At 42.0% G+C, this 15572-nt stretch overlaps 1 protein-coding gene across 3 annotated transcripts in view; it reads right to left on the reverse strand.

Annotated features, from left to right (window-relative positions):
* FAM184B (family with sequence similarity 184 member B) overlaps positions 1-15572 on the reverse strand; it is a 120540-nt gene that overhangs the window by 38389 nt on the left and 66579 nt on the right. For all 3 annotated transcript variants that reach the window (XM_061419754.1, XM_061419753.1, XM_061419755.1), the window contains exons 4-7: positions 15377-15516; positions 14605-14811; positions 2198-2308; positions 286-393 (exon numbers count right to left, since the gene is read on the reverse strand). In XM_061419754.1, the coding sequence (XP_061275738.1) occupies positions 286-393; positions 2198-2308; positions 14605-14811; positions 15377-15516 (566 nt within the window). The remainder of the gene's footprint in view (positions 1-285; positions 394-2197; positions 2309-14604; positions 14812-15376; positions 15517-15572) is intronic.

A 15572-nucleotide genomic window follows, 5' to 3' on the forward strand; every position in this document is an offset into this window, starting at 1 on the left:
GTGCCCCTTTGTCTGCCAGCCAGGCTGCTCCCAGAGAGGGAGGGAAGATTTATCTGACAAGCCTTGTTCTTTTTCAAACCATGCAGATAATTACTCAGAACTCTATTTTCTTCATGGTTGTTGCAAATTGATTTTGTAATGATTTTTTTTCCCCAGGCATTTTGGCAGCTCTGAGAGGGGAAATAAAAGGGCCCATTAATGCCAGCATGTGTCACTGGGGACACCAAAGTGCTGAAAAGGAGAAGAAAAATATCCTTAATTAAAGAAGAAAAAGCTAGAGGTTACCTGGGTCTCTAAAATGTTGCAGTGCTGGTAGTCCAATTCCTGGGGCTTTTCATCGCCTCTTGGGGGACATGCCTTATTCTGTTGGATAAATTCTTCCAGCCTTAAAACCTAAAATAGAAGAATAGAAATATTCAGCGATGAAGCAGTCTTACCACCTGGCTGTGGTCATTAATCTGGGAGCCTGTTCCTTTGAGTCAATCACTTCTGAGGACAGTGTCTCACTAGACAAATCCCAGACATGCTTCTTGAGGGGCCATTTCTAGTGAGCTAGTTGCTTAGTTCCTCCAGAAGTCAATGAACCTGGCATGTTTACAATATCCAACACTTCCATTTAAATTACTCAAGTCCATATAACTATATCAAAGCTATAGCATGGTTTCCACTGGTTTTCATACCATTCTTGGAAGGCCACCCTATTTCTTTTTTACAAAGTTAGTTGGTAAAGAAAAGGAACAATGTTTAAGAATTATACAGATAATGAGAGAAGGGTGGCTACAGGATGCTATTACATTGTAAGACCTTAATTATGATGTTATTATTCACTAACTAAACGTAGAGTATGAATTAAACAGATTGGTTTCCCAGCTCTATACTTTGAGAAGAACAAGGCTAATAACCATAAAGGAAACTCAGATGTTGCTGAAACTACTGCTCCTCAGGTACCATGCTAGGTGTAAGGTGGGGAGGAGAAGAAACAGCCTGAGAGCAGGATGGTAAGGTAAAATATCGTCCCTGCCTTCAAGGAGCTGTCATCTCATGGAGTAGACAGATGCACATTTAGAATCACAACAACATTCAATAGACATATGTAAAATATAAAAAGACCATCATTAATGATGTGTTTGCTCTGTGTCAGGCACAGACCTAAGCATTTTACAGTATTAACTCTTAATTCTCCTAACAATCACTATGAGGTAGGTAGAACTTACAGCAAAAAACTGCCCAGGAGTTCTGGCACAGTGTTAATAGCACTGAAGGATGAATAGAGTCCAGTGGCAAGTTCTTCTCCTCAGTAATACTGTCCACAGTGCTTTTAAACTTTGAACTTGGTCCCTGGGTGGTTTGGACAGATGGGCCTAAGAAGCAAACCCCATAGTTCAGCTGGTTCACATCCATTTCATATCCCACTCTTCTGGCTGGCCTCCAGCATGGAGGCCTGATGGCTAAATCCTTGGTTTCCCAGGCTAGCCAGTTGGCACAGATGTTACCAGCGGGAGTAGGAGTCAGCTAGGGGCTTCCTACACCCTTTTGTTTTCCTAATGAAGTAGGCAGGCCTGGTCACCCCTTCCCCTACTCGTTTCCTGTTTTAAATTTGGACATGACAACTGGTTAGTGACAGTCATTCTCACAACCAAGGGGAATCTGAGCCAACTTCTCCTACATGCAGTATCAGGGACCTGTGATACATTTAGGGATCATGAACATGTTTTCATTCAAAATTCAAAGGAAAAAATGCAGCCTTGCTGTATTCACCTTTATGGCAATGTGGTTACAAATTAAAATTTTAAATTCTTTTTGATGAAGAAAAGAGTCCACAAAGGCAGAAGTATCTACTGCCCAGAAAACTGCCGGGAGGTGGGGAGATGGCAGGACCAAGAGCTTTGCAGATTTTCCAGATCTGATATTATTTAGTCACAGAATCAACACCAGCAGCCTCCTGCCTCCTTCTTTTACGTATGACATTAAATGTCTCTTTGTTAAGCCTCTATAAATCAGGCTCTCTGTTACTTGCAGCTGAATTTATGCCCCTGAGATCATCTTCCTGTCAGGCTAAACTCTTTTTCTTCCTTGCAAGGATGCTAAATGTAAGAAAGTCAGGGCGACTTCCTGAAATTCCTGGCACCTTGGTTAATCAAAAACTCCTGGAGTCCAGAACCATCACTCCCAAGCACAGTGTTTATTCAGGACTTACTTCTAGCAATGAATTCTGGAGCTTCACACTTAGGGCTGATTTCTCTTCTTCTAGCTGCTTTATTTCATTTTCTGATTTCTTCTTCACTTCTTCCAATTGTGCTTCTACTTCCTAAATGATAAATAGAAGAGTTAACCACACAATCCATAAAAACATGAACAGTACACACCCTGCCTTATTCCCAAAGGGGTTCAAAGAAGCTCATAAGAGTCATAAACTCCATAAAAAAATATAAATGAGAAAGTTAAAAAAAAAAAAAACAGGTGCTAAACTGCCACCACAAAGGCTAATATATATTGGGGGAGGGCAGGGTAAATCCCTGGCTTTAAGTTTTGTAGTGTCAAGTAAGAAAAGAGAATGCTCATTATTGACACAATTCTCACAGTTCCATGAATCAAAAACCCAAATACATCCTCAGATGCAAAGAAATATCAAAAGCACAATGAAATTTCCTCTTTGGTCTTCTCAGCAGCAACCTTACGTTAGTCAAAACGATGGGATTCACAAAGTACTTTTTCCACAGTCCCTCCCCACAGCCTCACAGTCTTAGTGCAAAGTAGATCCAGATAAAAGAACATTCTGGAGCTCATGTGAGTGGTGCAGCTGCAGTTTAGCTCTGTGACCTTGAGCAAATTTCCTAACCTCTCTGTGACTCATTGCATTATTTATTAATACAAGCTTAGCATAGTTCTAGTTACATATTAATAGTAAGAGATAAATGAATTAAAAGTAGGGCAATTCTTATAGATTCCTACCCTTTTTGATCTAGCTTAATGTCTGGTGAAATTTTGCAAGGGTCTAGAGTGAAGAGGAACTAAAAAGCCTCTTGATGAAAGTGAAAGAGGAGAGTGAAAAAGTTGACTTAAAGCTCAACATTCAGAAAACAAAGATCATGGCATCTGGTCCCATCACTTCATGGGAAATAGATGGGGAAACAGTGGAAACAGTGTCAGACTTTATCTTTTTGGGCTCCAAAATCACTGCAGATGGTGACTGCAGCCATGAAATTAAAAGATGCTTACTCCTTGGAAGAAAAGTTATGACCAACCTAGACAGCATATTGAAAAGCAGAGACATCACTTTGCCAACAAAGGTCCATCTCGTCAAGGCTATGGTTTTTCCAGTGGTCATGTATGGACGTGAGAGTTGAACTGTGAAGCAAGCTGGGCGCTGAAGAATTGATGCTTTTGAACTGTGGTGTTGGAGAAGACTCCTGAGAGTCCCTTGGACTGCAAGGAGATCCAACCAGTCCATTCTAAAGGAGATCAGCCCTGGGTGTTCTTTGGAAGGAATGATGCTAAAGCTGAAACTCCAGTACTTTGGCCACCTCATGCGAAGAGTTGACTCATTGGAAAAGACTCTGATGCTGGGAGGGATTGGGGGCAGGAGGAAAAGGGGATGACAGAGGATGAGATGGCTGGATGGCATCACCGACTCGATGGATGTGAGTTTGAGTGAACTCCGGGAGATGGTGATGGACAGGGAGGCCTGGTGTGCTGTGATTCATGGGGTCACAAAGAGTCGGACACGACTGAGCAACTGAACTGAACTGAACTGAGAGCAGTGGATGAAATATTCTTTTCCTCTTAGCTGAACTTTCAGTTCAGTTAGTTCAGTCGCTCAGTCATGTCTGACTCTTTGTGACCCCATGGACTGCAGCATGCCAGGCTTCCCCGTCCATCACCAACTACTGGAGCCTGCTCAAACTCGTGTCTATTTAGTCAGTGATGCCATCCAACCATCTCATCATCTGTCATCACCTCTCCTCCTGCCTTCAATCTTTCCCAGCATCAGGGTCTCTTCTAATGAGTCGGCTCTTCACATCAGGTTGCCAAAGTACTGGAGTTTCAGCTTCAACATCAGTCCTTCCAATGAATATTCAGGATTTCATTTAGGATTGACTGGCTTGGTCTCCTTGTAGTCCAAGGGGCTCTCAAGAGTCTTCTCCACCACCACAGTTCAAAAGCATCAATTTTTCAGTGCTCAGCTTTCTTTAAAGCCCAACTCTCACATCCATACATGATTACTGGAAAAACCATAGCTTTGACTAGATGGACCTTTGTCAGCAAAATAATGTCTCTGCTTTTTAATATTCTGTCTAGGTTGGTCATAGCTTTTCTTCCAAGGAGCAAGTGTCTTTTAATTTCATGGCTACAGTCACCATCTGCAGTGATTTTGGAGCCCAGGGAAATAAAGTCTGTCACTGTTTCCATTGTTTCCCCATCTGTTTGCCATGAATTGATGGGACCGGATGCCATGATCTTAGTTTTTTGAATGTTGAGTTTTAAGTCAGCCTTTTCACTCTCCTCTTTCATTTTCATCAAGAGGCTCTTTATTTCCTCTTTGCTTTCTGCCATAAGAGTGGAATCATCTGCATATCTGAGGCTATTGATACTTCTCCCAGCAATCTTGATTCCAAGCTTGAGCTTCATTCAGTCTGGCATTCACATGATGTACTCTGATATAAGTTAAATAAGCAGGGTGGCAACATACAGCCTTGACATATTCCTTTCCCAATTTGGAACAAGTCCATTGTTCCATGTCCAGTTCTAACTGTTGCTTCTTGACCTGCATACAGATTTCTCAAGAGGCAGGTAACATGGTCTTGTATTCCCATCTCTTGAAGAACTTACCACAGTTTTTTGTGATCCATACAGTCAAAGGCTTTGGTGTAGTCAATAAAGCAGAAGTAGATGTTTTTCTGGAACTCTCTTGCTTTTTCTATGATCCAATGGATATTGGCAATTTGATCTCTGGTTCCTCTGCCTTTTCTAAATCTAGCTTGAACATCTGGAAGTTCTTGATTCATGTGCTATTAAAGCCTAACTTGGACAAGTTTGAGTATTACACTGCTACTGTGTGAGATGAGTGCAATTGTGCAGTAGTTTGAACATTCTTTAGCATTGCCTTTCTTTGGGATTGGAATGAAAACTGACTTTTTCCCATCCTGTGGCCACTGCTGAGTTTTCCAAATTTGCTAGCATATTGAGTGTAGCACATTAACAACATCATCTTTTAGGATTTGAAATAGCTCAACTGGAATTCTATCACCTCTACTAGCTTTGTTTGCTTCCTAAGGCCCACTTGATTTCACATTCCAGGATGTCTGGCTCTAGGTGAGTGATACACAGAAAAACTATACAAAAAGATCTTAATGACCCAGATAAGCACAATGGTGTGATCACTTACCTAGAGCCAGACAGCTGAACTTTAGGTAGACATTAAGTCATTTATTCATTCACCAAATATTTATTGAGACGTACCGTGTGTTTCCCCACTCCAGTACTCTTGCCTGGAAATTCCCATGGACGGAGGAGCCTGGTAGGCTGCAGTCCATGGGGTCGCTAAGAGTCGGACATGACTGGGCGACGTCCCTTTCACTTTTCACTTTCATGCATTGGAGAAGGAAATGGCAACCCACTCCAGTGTTCTTGCCTGGAGAATCCCAGGGATGGGGGAGCCTGGTGGGCTGCCGTCTATGGGGTCGCACAGAGTCGGACACGACTGGAGTGACTTAGCAGCAGCAGCACCATGTGTTTGGCGCTATTCCTGAAGCTAGGAATAAAATGACACTATGCCTACTCACCAGGAGCTCACAATTGTGTGGAAAAGACAGGCAGCAAAGTCAACAGCTATAATGCAGTAGATGTCATGTTGGATGGTGACAATTGATTATAGACCTTTATGCTCTAACTGTGAGTAGACGGACATATTAGCAACTGACATCTACTGAGTGTGCACCATTTTCTGAGCGCTTTTCACAGATCATCTCATTGATCCTTATGAAATCCATATGAGCTAGGTAGTATTGTTAAAGTTCATTATACAAATAAAGAAATGAAGCTTCAAGAAGTCAAAATGACTTGCCCAGGGTCATGCAGCCAGTATGTGGAAGAGTCAAGATCTGAACTCAAGAAAGGATGATTGCTTGGCTGTGCTTCTTCCCTGCCTGTGCGGGTTCAGTTATACGTGAACATTTTTCAACGGTAAATACTACAGCACTATATAGTCCGTGGTCAGAGGATGTGGAGGAACTGGAGACACAAACAACCTACTATAAATTATACTTGGATTAACTCTCACATTGTTCAAGGATTAACTACAGAATGAATGGACATTATAGCTGGTTGAGCATGAATAATGAGACAGAAGTCATGGATTTCTAAATTTCTGACTCCTGGATTTCTAACCTGAGCATCTAAAAAGATGCTGCTACTGCTCATCTACATGACATATTTACACTTCCTATGGGACCAATCACAGGCCAGTCTAGTAGCCCTGGGGTTGCACTTAGCATTGTCTTTGGGGTCAGTCATACAAGAGAGAAGGATGTGATTAGATTGTAAGGGTCAAATGATGCAGACACTTAGCCATGTACACGGAGAAGGCAATAGCACTCCACTCCAGTACTCTTGCCTGGAAAATCCCATGGACGGAGGAGCCTGGTAGGCTGCAGTCCGTGGGGTCGCTAAGAGTCGACAAGACTGAGTGACTTCACTTTCACTTTTCACTTTTATGCATTGGAGAAGGAAATGGCAACCCACTCCAGTGTTCTTGCCTGGAGAATCCCAGGGGCAGGAGAGCCTGATGGGCTGCGGTCTATGGGGTCACACAGAGTCGGACACGACTGAAGTGACTTAGCAGCAGCCATGTACAGGGTCTTCAGTAAACCCATCATCTCCTTTTGCAGGACTTGCTGTTTCAGAAAGTTCATTTTCTAAAGAAAATAGATAAATTATTTTTTTGTTTGAAACAAGTTGAGATAACTTAAACAACCATCAGAAATAAGGCCATCCTTTCAGCAAAAATTCTGATTTTTGACTTCATTATTTAGCCCTCATTTACAGAGTCTTTTATTGAACAAAAGTTTTGTTTAATGTGTTTATTGGTGCAGACACTTGCTAACTCTGCCAAAGCATGTTTGCAGTAACAGCACAGTGAAATCCCCTGAGAGAAAGACTCTTAGTATAAAGCAGTGGCTATTTCTAATTTTATACAGCCTAATTTTCTGGGGTACATGTAATCAATCACAGCTTTAGCTGTTGCCTTGACAAATGGACCTAAAGGGAAAAAAATTTCCCCACAGATGGAAATAAATGATATCTGCAGTAATTTTTGGCATTAGCAAGCCACATTTTAGGTGCAGAATATATGTGGTTTATTGTCAGAAAACAAAGAGCTCTGAGTCACATGGAAAACACAGATTAAAAGGAAGCATGATCATGTCCAGCTCATTCCAAAGTGACCTTAAGGAGTTTAACAGGAATCATTAACAGTTTCTTCCTAACTCAAGTAAAGAGAAAAAACAGCTACAAAGACAAGAACATAAGGGAAAAGAAGATAGTTGCTTTCAAACATATAAATTATTGCATCCCACCCCAGCAAGAAGACTCCATGAGCTATTAATTTGTAGGATTCACAGAATACTTCATAAGCTCTATTCTCATTTAACTCTCAAAATACTCATGGAAAATGGCTTTATTGCATCCATTTCACACAGCAGATCCAGAGGCTGATAAGAGGCAAAAGCAGGACTTCCACCATTTTTCTGCTTTCTTGTCTAGACTGTCCACAGTTACTAGCAATTTAAGAAAAGACACATAAAGGAGCCACTGTGATGGGAAAAACAAATACGCAACCACAGAAAATCACCAAGCAGAGATTTCAGTTCACATTTTAAAGGAAAACATGTTACCTTTTTTCAAGAAGAAAAATTACTATTTGGTATGTATTTATAGTAAAGTTCAGCTGAAAGAGTAAACCAGTACAAAGCCTGAAATGTCACTCAGAGTGGGGAGGCAGAAGAGATGATCTTATAATTTCCAAACTGTATAAAAACAATAACTCACAGGACAATATTGTAATAAACTATACTTCAATTAAAAATATGAATACAGAAGAAACTATAACCCGTAGATTCAAGATTCCAATGAACCTCAAACAGAAAAACACAAAGAATATCATATCATGACATACTATAATCATCGTAGAAACCAGTGATAGAGAAAATAAATGTTATAAGTGGTCACAAAACAAAAGACACACTATGCACTGTGGAAAACAGGTAAAAGTGGCTATCAGCTTTTCATTTGATGAAAATACAAACCAAAAAAAACGAAACCGTTAACCTAGAATTCTATATCCAGCAAAATAACCTTCAAAAATGAAGTCAGGAAAATAAGATGGTGGAGGAGCAGGTGGACGTGGAGTACATCTCTCTCCATGGATACATCAGGAATATACCTTCAGACACAGAAGTGCGTGCAGAACACCAGCTGAGAGCAGACAGAAGGACCTGACCAGCAGAAAAGAATATATAGAACCACACAAAACTCAGTAGGATGAAGGAAATAGGGGGAAAAACAGGAGTGTTAGTAGAACTGGACCTGCCCTCAGTGGGTGGGGGAACTGAAGTAGGGCTCTGATCCCCACATCAGGGCAATTGTCTGAATCAGAGGAGAACCATTTAAGGCTGAGAGTGAAACAGCTGGTCTGTGGCAGCCTAAATGGAGTGAGAGTCAGACAGTCCTTGCCGCAGCCATACATACCCAGGACAGGGACGCAGGTCCCCTGGAAGGCGCAGCAGCTTGGAGCTGGAGTTTAGGGATTGTGGAGCAATCTCAAAGCGAGGGCTGCTGTTGACTGCAGAGAGACAGATCAAGGGGATGTGAGGGAGGAGATTGTGGTGTGAAATGCCTGTGGAGGAAAGCCTGGCGGCCATGGAAGCAAGGTGGTACTGCTGAGTCATGTGTAGGGGGTGGAGCCATCACCACAGCCTCTCTCTCCCCACATGCCAGCATTGGTATCTGAACAACAGAGAGGCTGGCCCATCAAACACCTGATGCACTGAACTACAGAGTAGGACCCCTTCAAGTGCCTGCAGCACCGCACTGATCTATAGAGTATGACCCCAGCCAGGGGAGCCCCTCTATGTGCTTGACACATGGAACAACAGAGGACTCCAGGCACGGGATCGCTCTAAGTGCCTGAATGGACAGAGCTACGGAGAAAGACTGGCCAAAGAGGCCTTCTGATCACCAGCTACAAGATGCTCAAAAAAAGCCTCTGATAGGGCCATAACTCCTGCAGCAGAGGCAGTCAGTGTCGCTGCGCACTTGGCACCACCAGGGTCCCTGCAAGTCAAGCAACTGTGCCACCTTCACAGGTGGCACAACTCTCACTGAGCAGAGCTGCCATAGGCAAAAAAAAGTCTTGCATCTGTGCACACAGGGTCGCTTCAGTTGTGTCCAGACTCTTTGCAACCCTGTAGACTGTGGCCTGCCAGGCTTCTCTGTCAGTGAAGGGAGTTTTCCAGGCAAGAATACTGGAGTGTATTGGCCAATACCAGTTGCAATGCCCTTCTAGAGTGCTATATTTCCTGCTGCCCTAGCCGCCAATTCCCCTGAGTACCTGGTGCTGCCAGAACCCCTGCGACCCAAGCAGCTGCACCACCTCCACACCCGTCCCTCACAGGGGCAAACCCAAGTCCTTCGGGTCAGCCTGAGGAGCAAATCCCAGTGTACGATCCATATGTAGAGGTGGAAATAAAACCACAATTGCAACCCAAGGGCAGTGTGGCTAAGGAAGAAGACCCCAAACCTTCCCACCAGTTGTACAAGCTTCAGATTAAATCCACATGATCAATTAGGCAGACTCTGTGTCTATGGAATATATAAAAGATCATTGAGAGCTCCCACGAAAGAAAATGCAATAGTTCTGATAGCTGTGGACACTGGAGGCAAGAACACACAGGAATAGGACCAGATTAGAATCTGAGCTGCCCCCACAGCAGGTCCAGAGATCAGCACAGTGTTGGAGGGCATCCTAGGGAGGTGAGGTGGACTGTGACCCCAGTGAGGGAAAAGACTGACAGCAGTGACTCAAGAAAAACATTTATTATTCTTATGTTTTGACTTGTTCTGTAGATTCTTTTGGATTTTTTTTCCTCCCCCCCCACCCCCGCCTCTGTTTTAGTTGTCTGTTTTTTTTTTTTTTTTTTTTTGCACTATGCAATCTAATTAAGCTTTTGAGCTTTTTTTTTTCTCAGTCACATTATTTATTGTTGTTATAAACCTCTACCCCTACTTTGGGCTTTTGCAGTTCTGTGGAGTCCCCCCCACCCTTTTTCTTTCCTCTTTTTTATAATTTTAATTTTTTAAACATATTATATTTTTTCTACATTTATTCCTTTGTTTGCCTTTCCCCTTGCAGTTAAACTTTAATGTATACAAATCTTCTTCATCTACTTCTATTTAACTTTGCATATCTATTCTTTCTTTCTTTTCTTTCCTCTCTACATATTTGTTAGTTTTGTTTTCATTGCTTCATTCCCCACTTGGCACCTTGCTTTACTTTTGTTTTCTAGTTTGTGCTTTAGTTAATTTTGTTCTTAACTGGTAAATATAATTTTTTATTTCGTTTGCTGGGTCAATCTACTGTACTTTATTTTTGTTGGACTGTGTTGACTTTGCTCATCAGTGTGTATATATATGTGTGTGTGTGTGTGTGTGTATTCCCTTATTTTTAATTATTATTTGCCTGATTTTGTAATTGCCATTTGTCTGGGGTTCATCTTTGGTTTCTCGTTTTTGGATATTTGTTTTAATCTCACTTAATGCCATAACAAACCACTTGTGGAATCTTTGTTCTCAACCAGAGATCAAGCCCTGAGCCTTTGGAGTGGGAGCACTGACTCCAAGACCCTAGACTACCAGAGAAATAACTCAGAAAGAGAAAGATAAATATCGTATTCTAATACATATATACAGAATCTAGAGAAATGGTACTGAAGAATTTATTTACAGGGTAGCAATGCAGAGACAGACATAGAGAATAGACTTATGGACATGGGGAGAGGTAAGGAGAGGATGAGATGTATGGAAAGAGTAACATGGAAACTTACACTACCATATGTAAAATAGATAGCCAATGGGTATTTGTTGTATGGCTCAGGAAACTCAAACAGGTGCTCTGTATCAATCTAGAAGGGTGGGATGGGGAAGGAGATGGGAGGGAGGTTCAAAAGGGAGGGGATATATGTATATCTATGGCTGATTCATGTAGAGGGAGATATCTGGTATGGTTCTAAATATTTGGAAGTTAAGTAACCTATTTTTAAATAACAAAGAGTATTTTGGGAGTTGGTAGAAATTAAAAAGTTGAGAAAATTTTGAGAAAATCATTCACATTCATATTTATTATTGAAATTAGAAAGCAGAGGCCTAGAATGGTTTGAGTTAACTTATTCAAGATTTGACAATGAGGCTCTTTCCCCAGGCACAGCACTTCTTACACACTGACTTGACTGATGTTTGAGTGCATATCTTGTTTCTCCTACTAGATGGTGAGCTCTTCGAAGGCATGGCTGATTCCTATATCCCTGCATTGCTCAAGACACCAACTATGCATTCAGTGAATGATAAATAAACCATAAAGGGATGCTGGCAGGGTAAAGACCTAAAGGCTTACTACATAGACAGCAAAGGTTATGCTTCCGTGATTCACATCCAATTCATGTGATATTCAAGTGACTTTATTTCTCAGGTTCTTCATCTGTGAAATGGGAAAGCAACCCCTGCCTACAGAGCTGAGGTAAGGGATAAATCATGGACTGGAGAGCTGTCTTTCCTTTTAGCTGCACAGCATCTGATCCTTCTCGGAATGTTTGAGAAATTCTCCATCTGATACATCAGAGCCGTCCTTCCACCACAGAACCAGAAAATGTCAGACTTACCTTCCCAGACCCCCTTCTAAAGAGGACTGAGGGCATGTGACCATCAGACACACTCACCCCAGATTTCAAATTGGAAGCCATCAATGTGTACAAGCTGGAGTCAATGAAACAAAAAGGATCTGGCAACTGCATTTCCCAGGGGCAGCAGGGCCAGCCATTCTATAGCAGCTCCAACTGACAGACATTTCTGGGATGATGGAAATATTCAAAAATACAGTGCAGGTTATGTGTAGAAGTCCTTAAGCACTGTGCTATCCATTCCAGGAGCCATTAGCCACATGTGGCAATTAAGCACTTGGAGTATGGCTAGCTCACCTGAGGAACTGAATTTAAAATATTATTTAGTTGTGATTAATTTAAATGTAAATAACCACAAGGGGCTACCAAGTTGGACAGTGCAGTTCTATAGGCAACGTCCAGGGCCCGTTGTTGGTGGTTGTCAGCGGTGTACATGGCAGGCCTGGCCTCAGAGGTGGTGGCAGGCGTGTCCTCATCACTGACTGAGTAGCTGCCAAGCCCGGTTCCCTGGTTTTCCAGAAAGCTTCTCATTGCCCTTTACTACATTCCTTTCTTGCCTAAAGCGCCCAGAGTGGGTTTGTGATGCCTGACACCCAGAATCAAAAGTGACACAAATGAGGTGTAGAATGCAGCAGTGTCTAGCACAGTTCAGTAGGGACTCAATAAACCTTTCCACGGTCTTCTAAGAATGTGTGGGCAAATGCTAATTATAGGACATGTACTCTGCTCTGTCTATAAAGATTAAGTAATAATATCCTTGAAAGGGAAGGCAGATAGGCCCTCTGGGTCAACTCCAGCCCTTCTCCTGTAGCATCTTTTTCAGGTTAAGGTAGCATTCAGGAGACATAACACACTTGTACTCAAGGGCCCAAAGAAGCAGTGCCCTCTTAACTCTACAGGGGAAACAGGTATCTATTTTTAGTCCATGAATACCTGATTTGGGGCCTCTTCAAGGTTTTACCTTCCTCTAGTCTGCATGGCCTAATTTATATAATTTATGTCCTCAGTTTGTAGAAATGATCATAATTAAAAAAAAAAAAAAACAGGAGGAAATGCAATTTATTTCTACATGATTCATTTCCCAAATGGATCCATGCCCCTGATTAGAGCTGAAATGGAATTTCTACACTCAGAGTCAGGCTTGGCTGACAGGTTACCAGGGCAACTTGTAGCTCCAGGAGAGTAACCGTCCCTCCCACTGACTGTGGCTCAGGATAGAAAGAAGGTTCAGCTATATGAGGGCTGGATTTGTGCAACCAGTTACTGCTCATCGGGAGGAAGGTGCTTTCAATACAGACTGCTTCCCACCCTGTGCAGGAAATCATGGGCTCTGGAGTCAGGCTGTTGGGTTTTAATGTGGCTACACCACTCACTGTCTGTGTGAGCAGATATATAACATCTTTGAGCCTCAGTTTTCTCATCTCTGAAATGGCAATATGAACACTCATTTTGTAACCCTGTTGGGAGGATTAAATGTGTTCATAAGAATAAGTGCTTTATAAAGTATAGTGGGCACTAATATTATCACACATGACATCATCTAATGCACATGGTAACTAATCAAAACCACTGTTTATCAAACTTTGAGTACATGTTTATGCACTGAGCTAATAGTTTATATACAAAATCATATTTAATGCATATAACAAGCCCCCAAAGTAATTATCTTTATTTTTAGAAAGGTTAAGTGACCAGTTCATGGTCATAAAGCTAATCAAAGAGTCAGGACTTGGACCCAATACTAGGCTTTCATGAGTCCATTTATTTGTCCAACACATATTTATTGAGTATCTACTACTTTTCACCACCACACACTGCATTCCTCAGTGATATATGATTCTCTTTCACTGGAAACTCAGAGCTGATAATGCAAGTTCTTAGATTAGAAAGAAGCCTTCTTATAATAATTAAAGCACCACCTATGCTTACAATAATGCTGATTTACTTCACTCTTCTCCTAAAACATTCAAATACATATGTTACTTGCTTTCCTCAGCAAACACGAGGGATGAGGCTTTGCGTTCCTTCTCAGCAGAAAGCACCTCCTTTAGTGGGAATTTGGAGCAGTACCAGGCTGAGAAACTTCTCTCCCACTGCCGACCCACTGATTAATCAATTACCTGCATTCATCTAGTGCCTATTACACCCCAGGAACTATGATCTGCTTTGTTTTTTCACATGGATTACTTCACGTAATCCTTGCAGCTACTCTGTTAGGTGCTATTATCAACATCTGTTCTATAAATGAGGAACCTGGGGCCCACAGAGATTTTCTGTGAGGCACTCAACTGTCCACAGCTGGAGGGTGGCAGAGCTGGGATTTGAATCCAGACAGTCTGCCAGGTCCACGTGTTCGCTTCATTTTATTTCTCTCTGCTTTTGCAGAATAGAGGATTTGAATTTCCCTAAGTTAAACACTCATATGACACAATTCCGTCTCATGCTAATGACTCTAAGCCCTACTGTCTCATGGTCCTGGAGTGCCCTGTCTCCTCCAGAAGACACTGAACTTCCTTTGGTCAGAGAACTAGCTGAGATCTGTACACAATAGGAGTTCAATAAATGTTTGAGGAAGGAAAGAAGAAACAAACAGGAAAGGAAGGAGGTAGAGGCAAGGAAGAACAAAAGGAACGGTATCTCTGGAATGGAGTCTCACCTTCTGCAGCCTCTTCCTTTCAGCTTCCACCGATGAGTGAACTGACTTGATTTCCACCGTGTGCTTCTTCACCAAGTCTTCTAGGCGCTTCATCAGCTGGTCTTTGAGATGTTTCTTCTCCTCTTCTGTCTGATGTTTGATTTTGCGAAGGTCTTCTTCATATTTTTGCTTCATATATTCCGTCTCAATGCATGCTTCTTTCTTGGTCTATGAAAAGAAAAAGGGCTTGTAAAACTACCAGGGTGGAGAGAACAGGAAATCACCATTTCTCTTTTGTGCAACTTCTACAATGTTGATTACTGATTTTAAAGCATGTATCACAAGGTACAGTAAAATTTATAAGATGATATGTTTGATATTTGTAAGAAACTCCATTTTTATCCACCATCGGAAAAGGACTTTTTGGAGTAATGCATATATTGTCATAGGATCAGGTATTCCAGCCCACACTATAGCGCTTTCTTTAAAAAAAAAAAAAAGCTTTGTTTTGACTGGGAACATATAGCAGGAATCTTAAGCAAGTTTCCAGTTTCCCAGGAGCTGGTGATAAGGAATTGGAAGAATTCCTCTACATTCTCAGTCTCCTGGTTCAAATGACATGCAGTTGGCAGGACATTGGCTGGAACTTCACACCTACACATTCACCCTTGAAACTGTGGGACCTGTTGTTTCCAAGTAGACCTATCATGGTTCGGGGCTGGCCTCCCTCTGAAGCTTGTTCCAGCAGAGCCCCCTGTGACTGCTGCATCCCCAGGGCTGGGTCAGACACTACCTGTGTATCTGTGCCTCCTTTTGTGCAGGGACATTCCTTGGCAAAGTTCTGGTCCTGCTGAGGATGGAGACTGCAGGCTTCCAAATTATTCTCTTTCCTTAGGACTTCATTCTCTGAAACTCTTTCTGTCTTCATGTCACCTGTAAGCACAAGTTTCAACATCATTGGGAATGCCCTTGGCCTGGGCCTTGTGCTG

The sequence above is a fragment of the Bos javanicus genome, chromosome 6, assembly GCF_032452875.1.
Source record: "Bos javanicus breed banteng chromosome 6, ARS-OSU_banteng_1.0, whole genome shotgun sequence".
NCBI classification, from domain to species: Eukaryota; Metazoa; Chordata; class Mammalia; order Artiodactyla; family Bovidae; genus Bos; species Bos javanicus.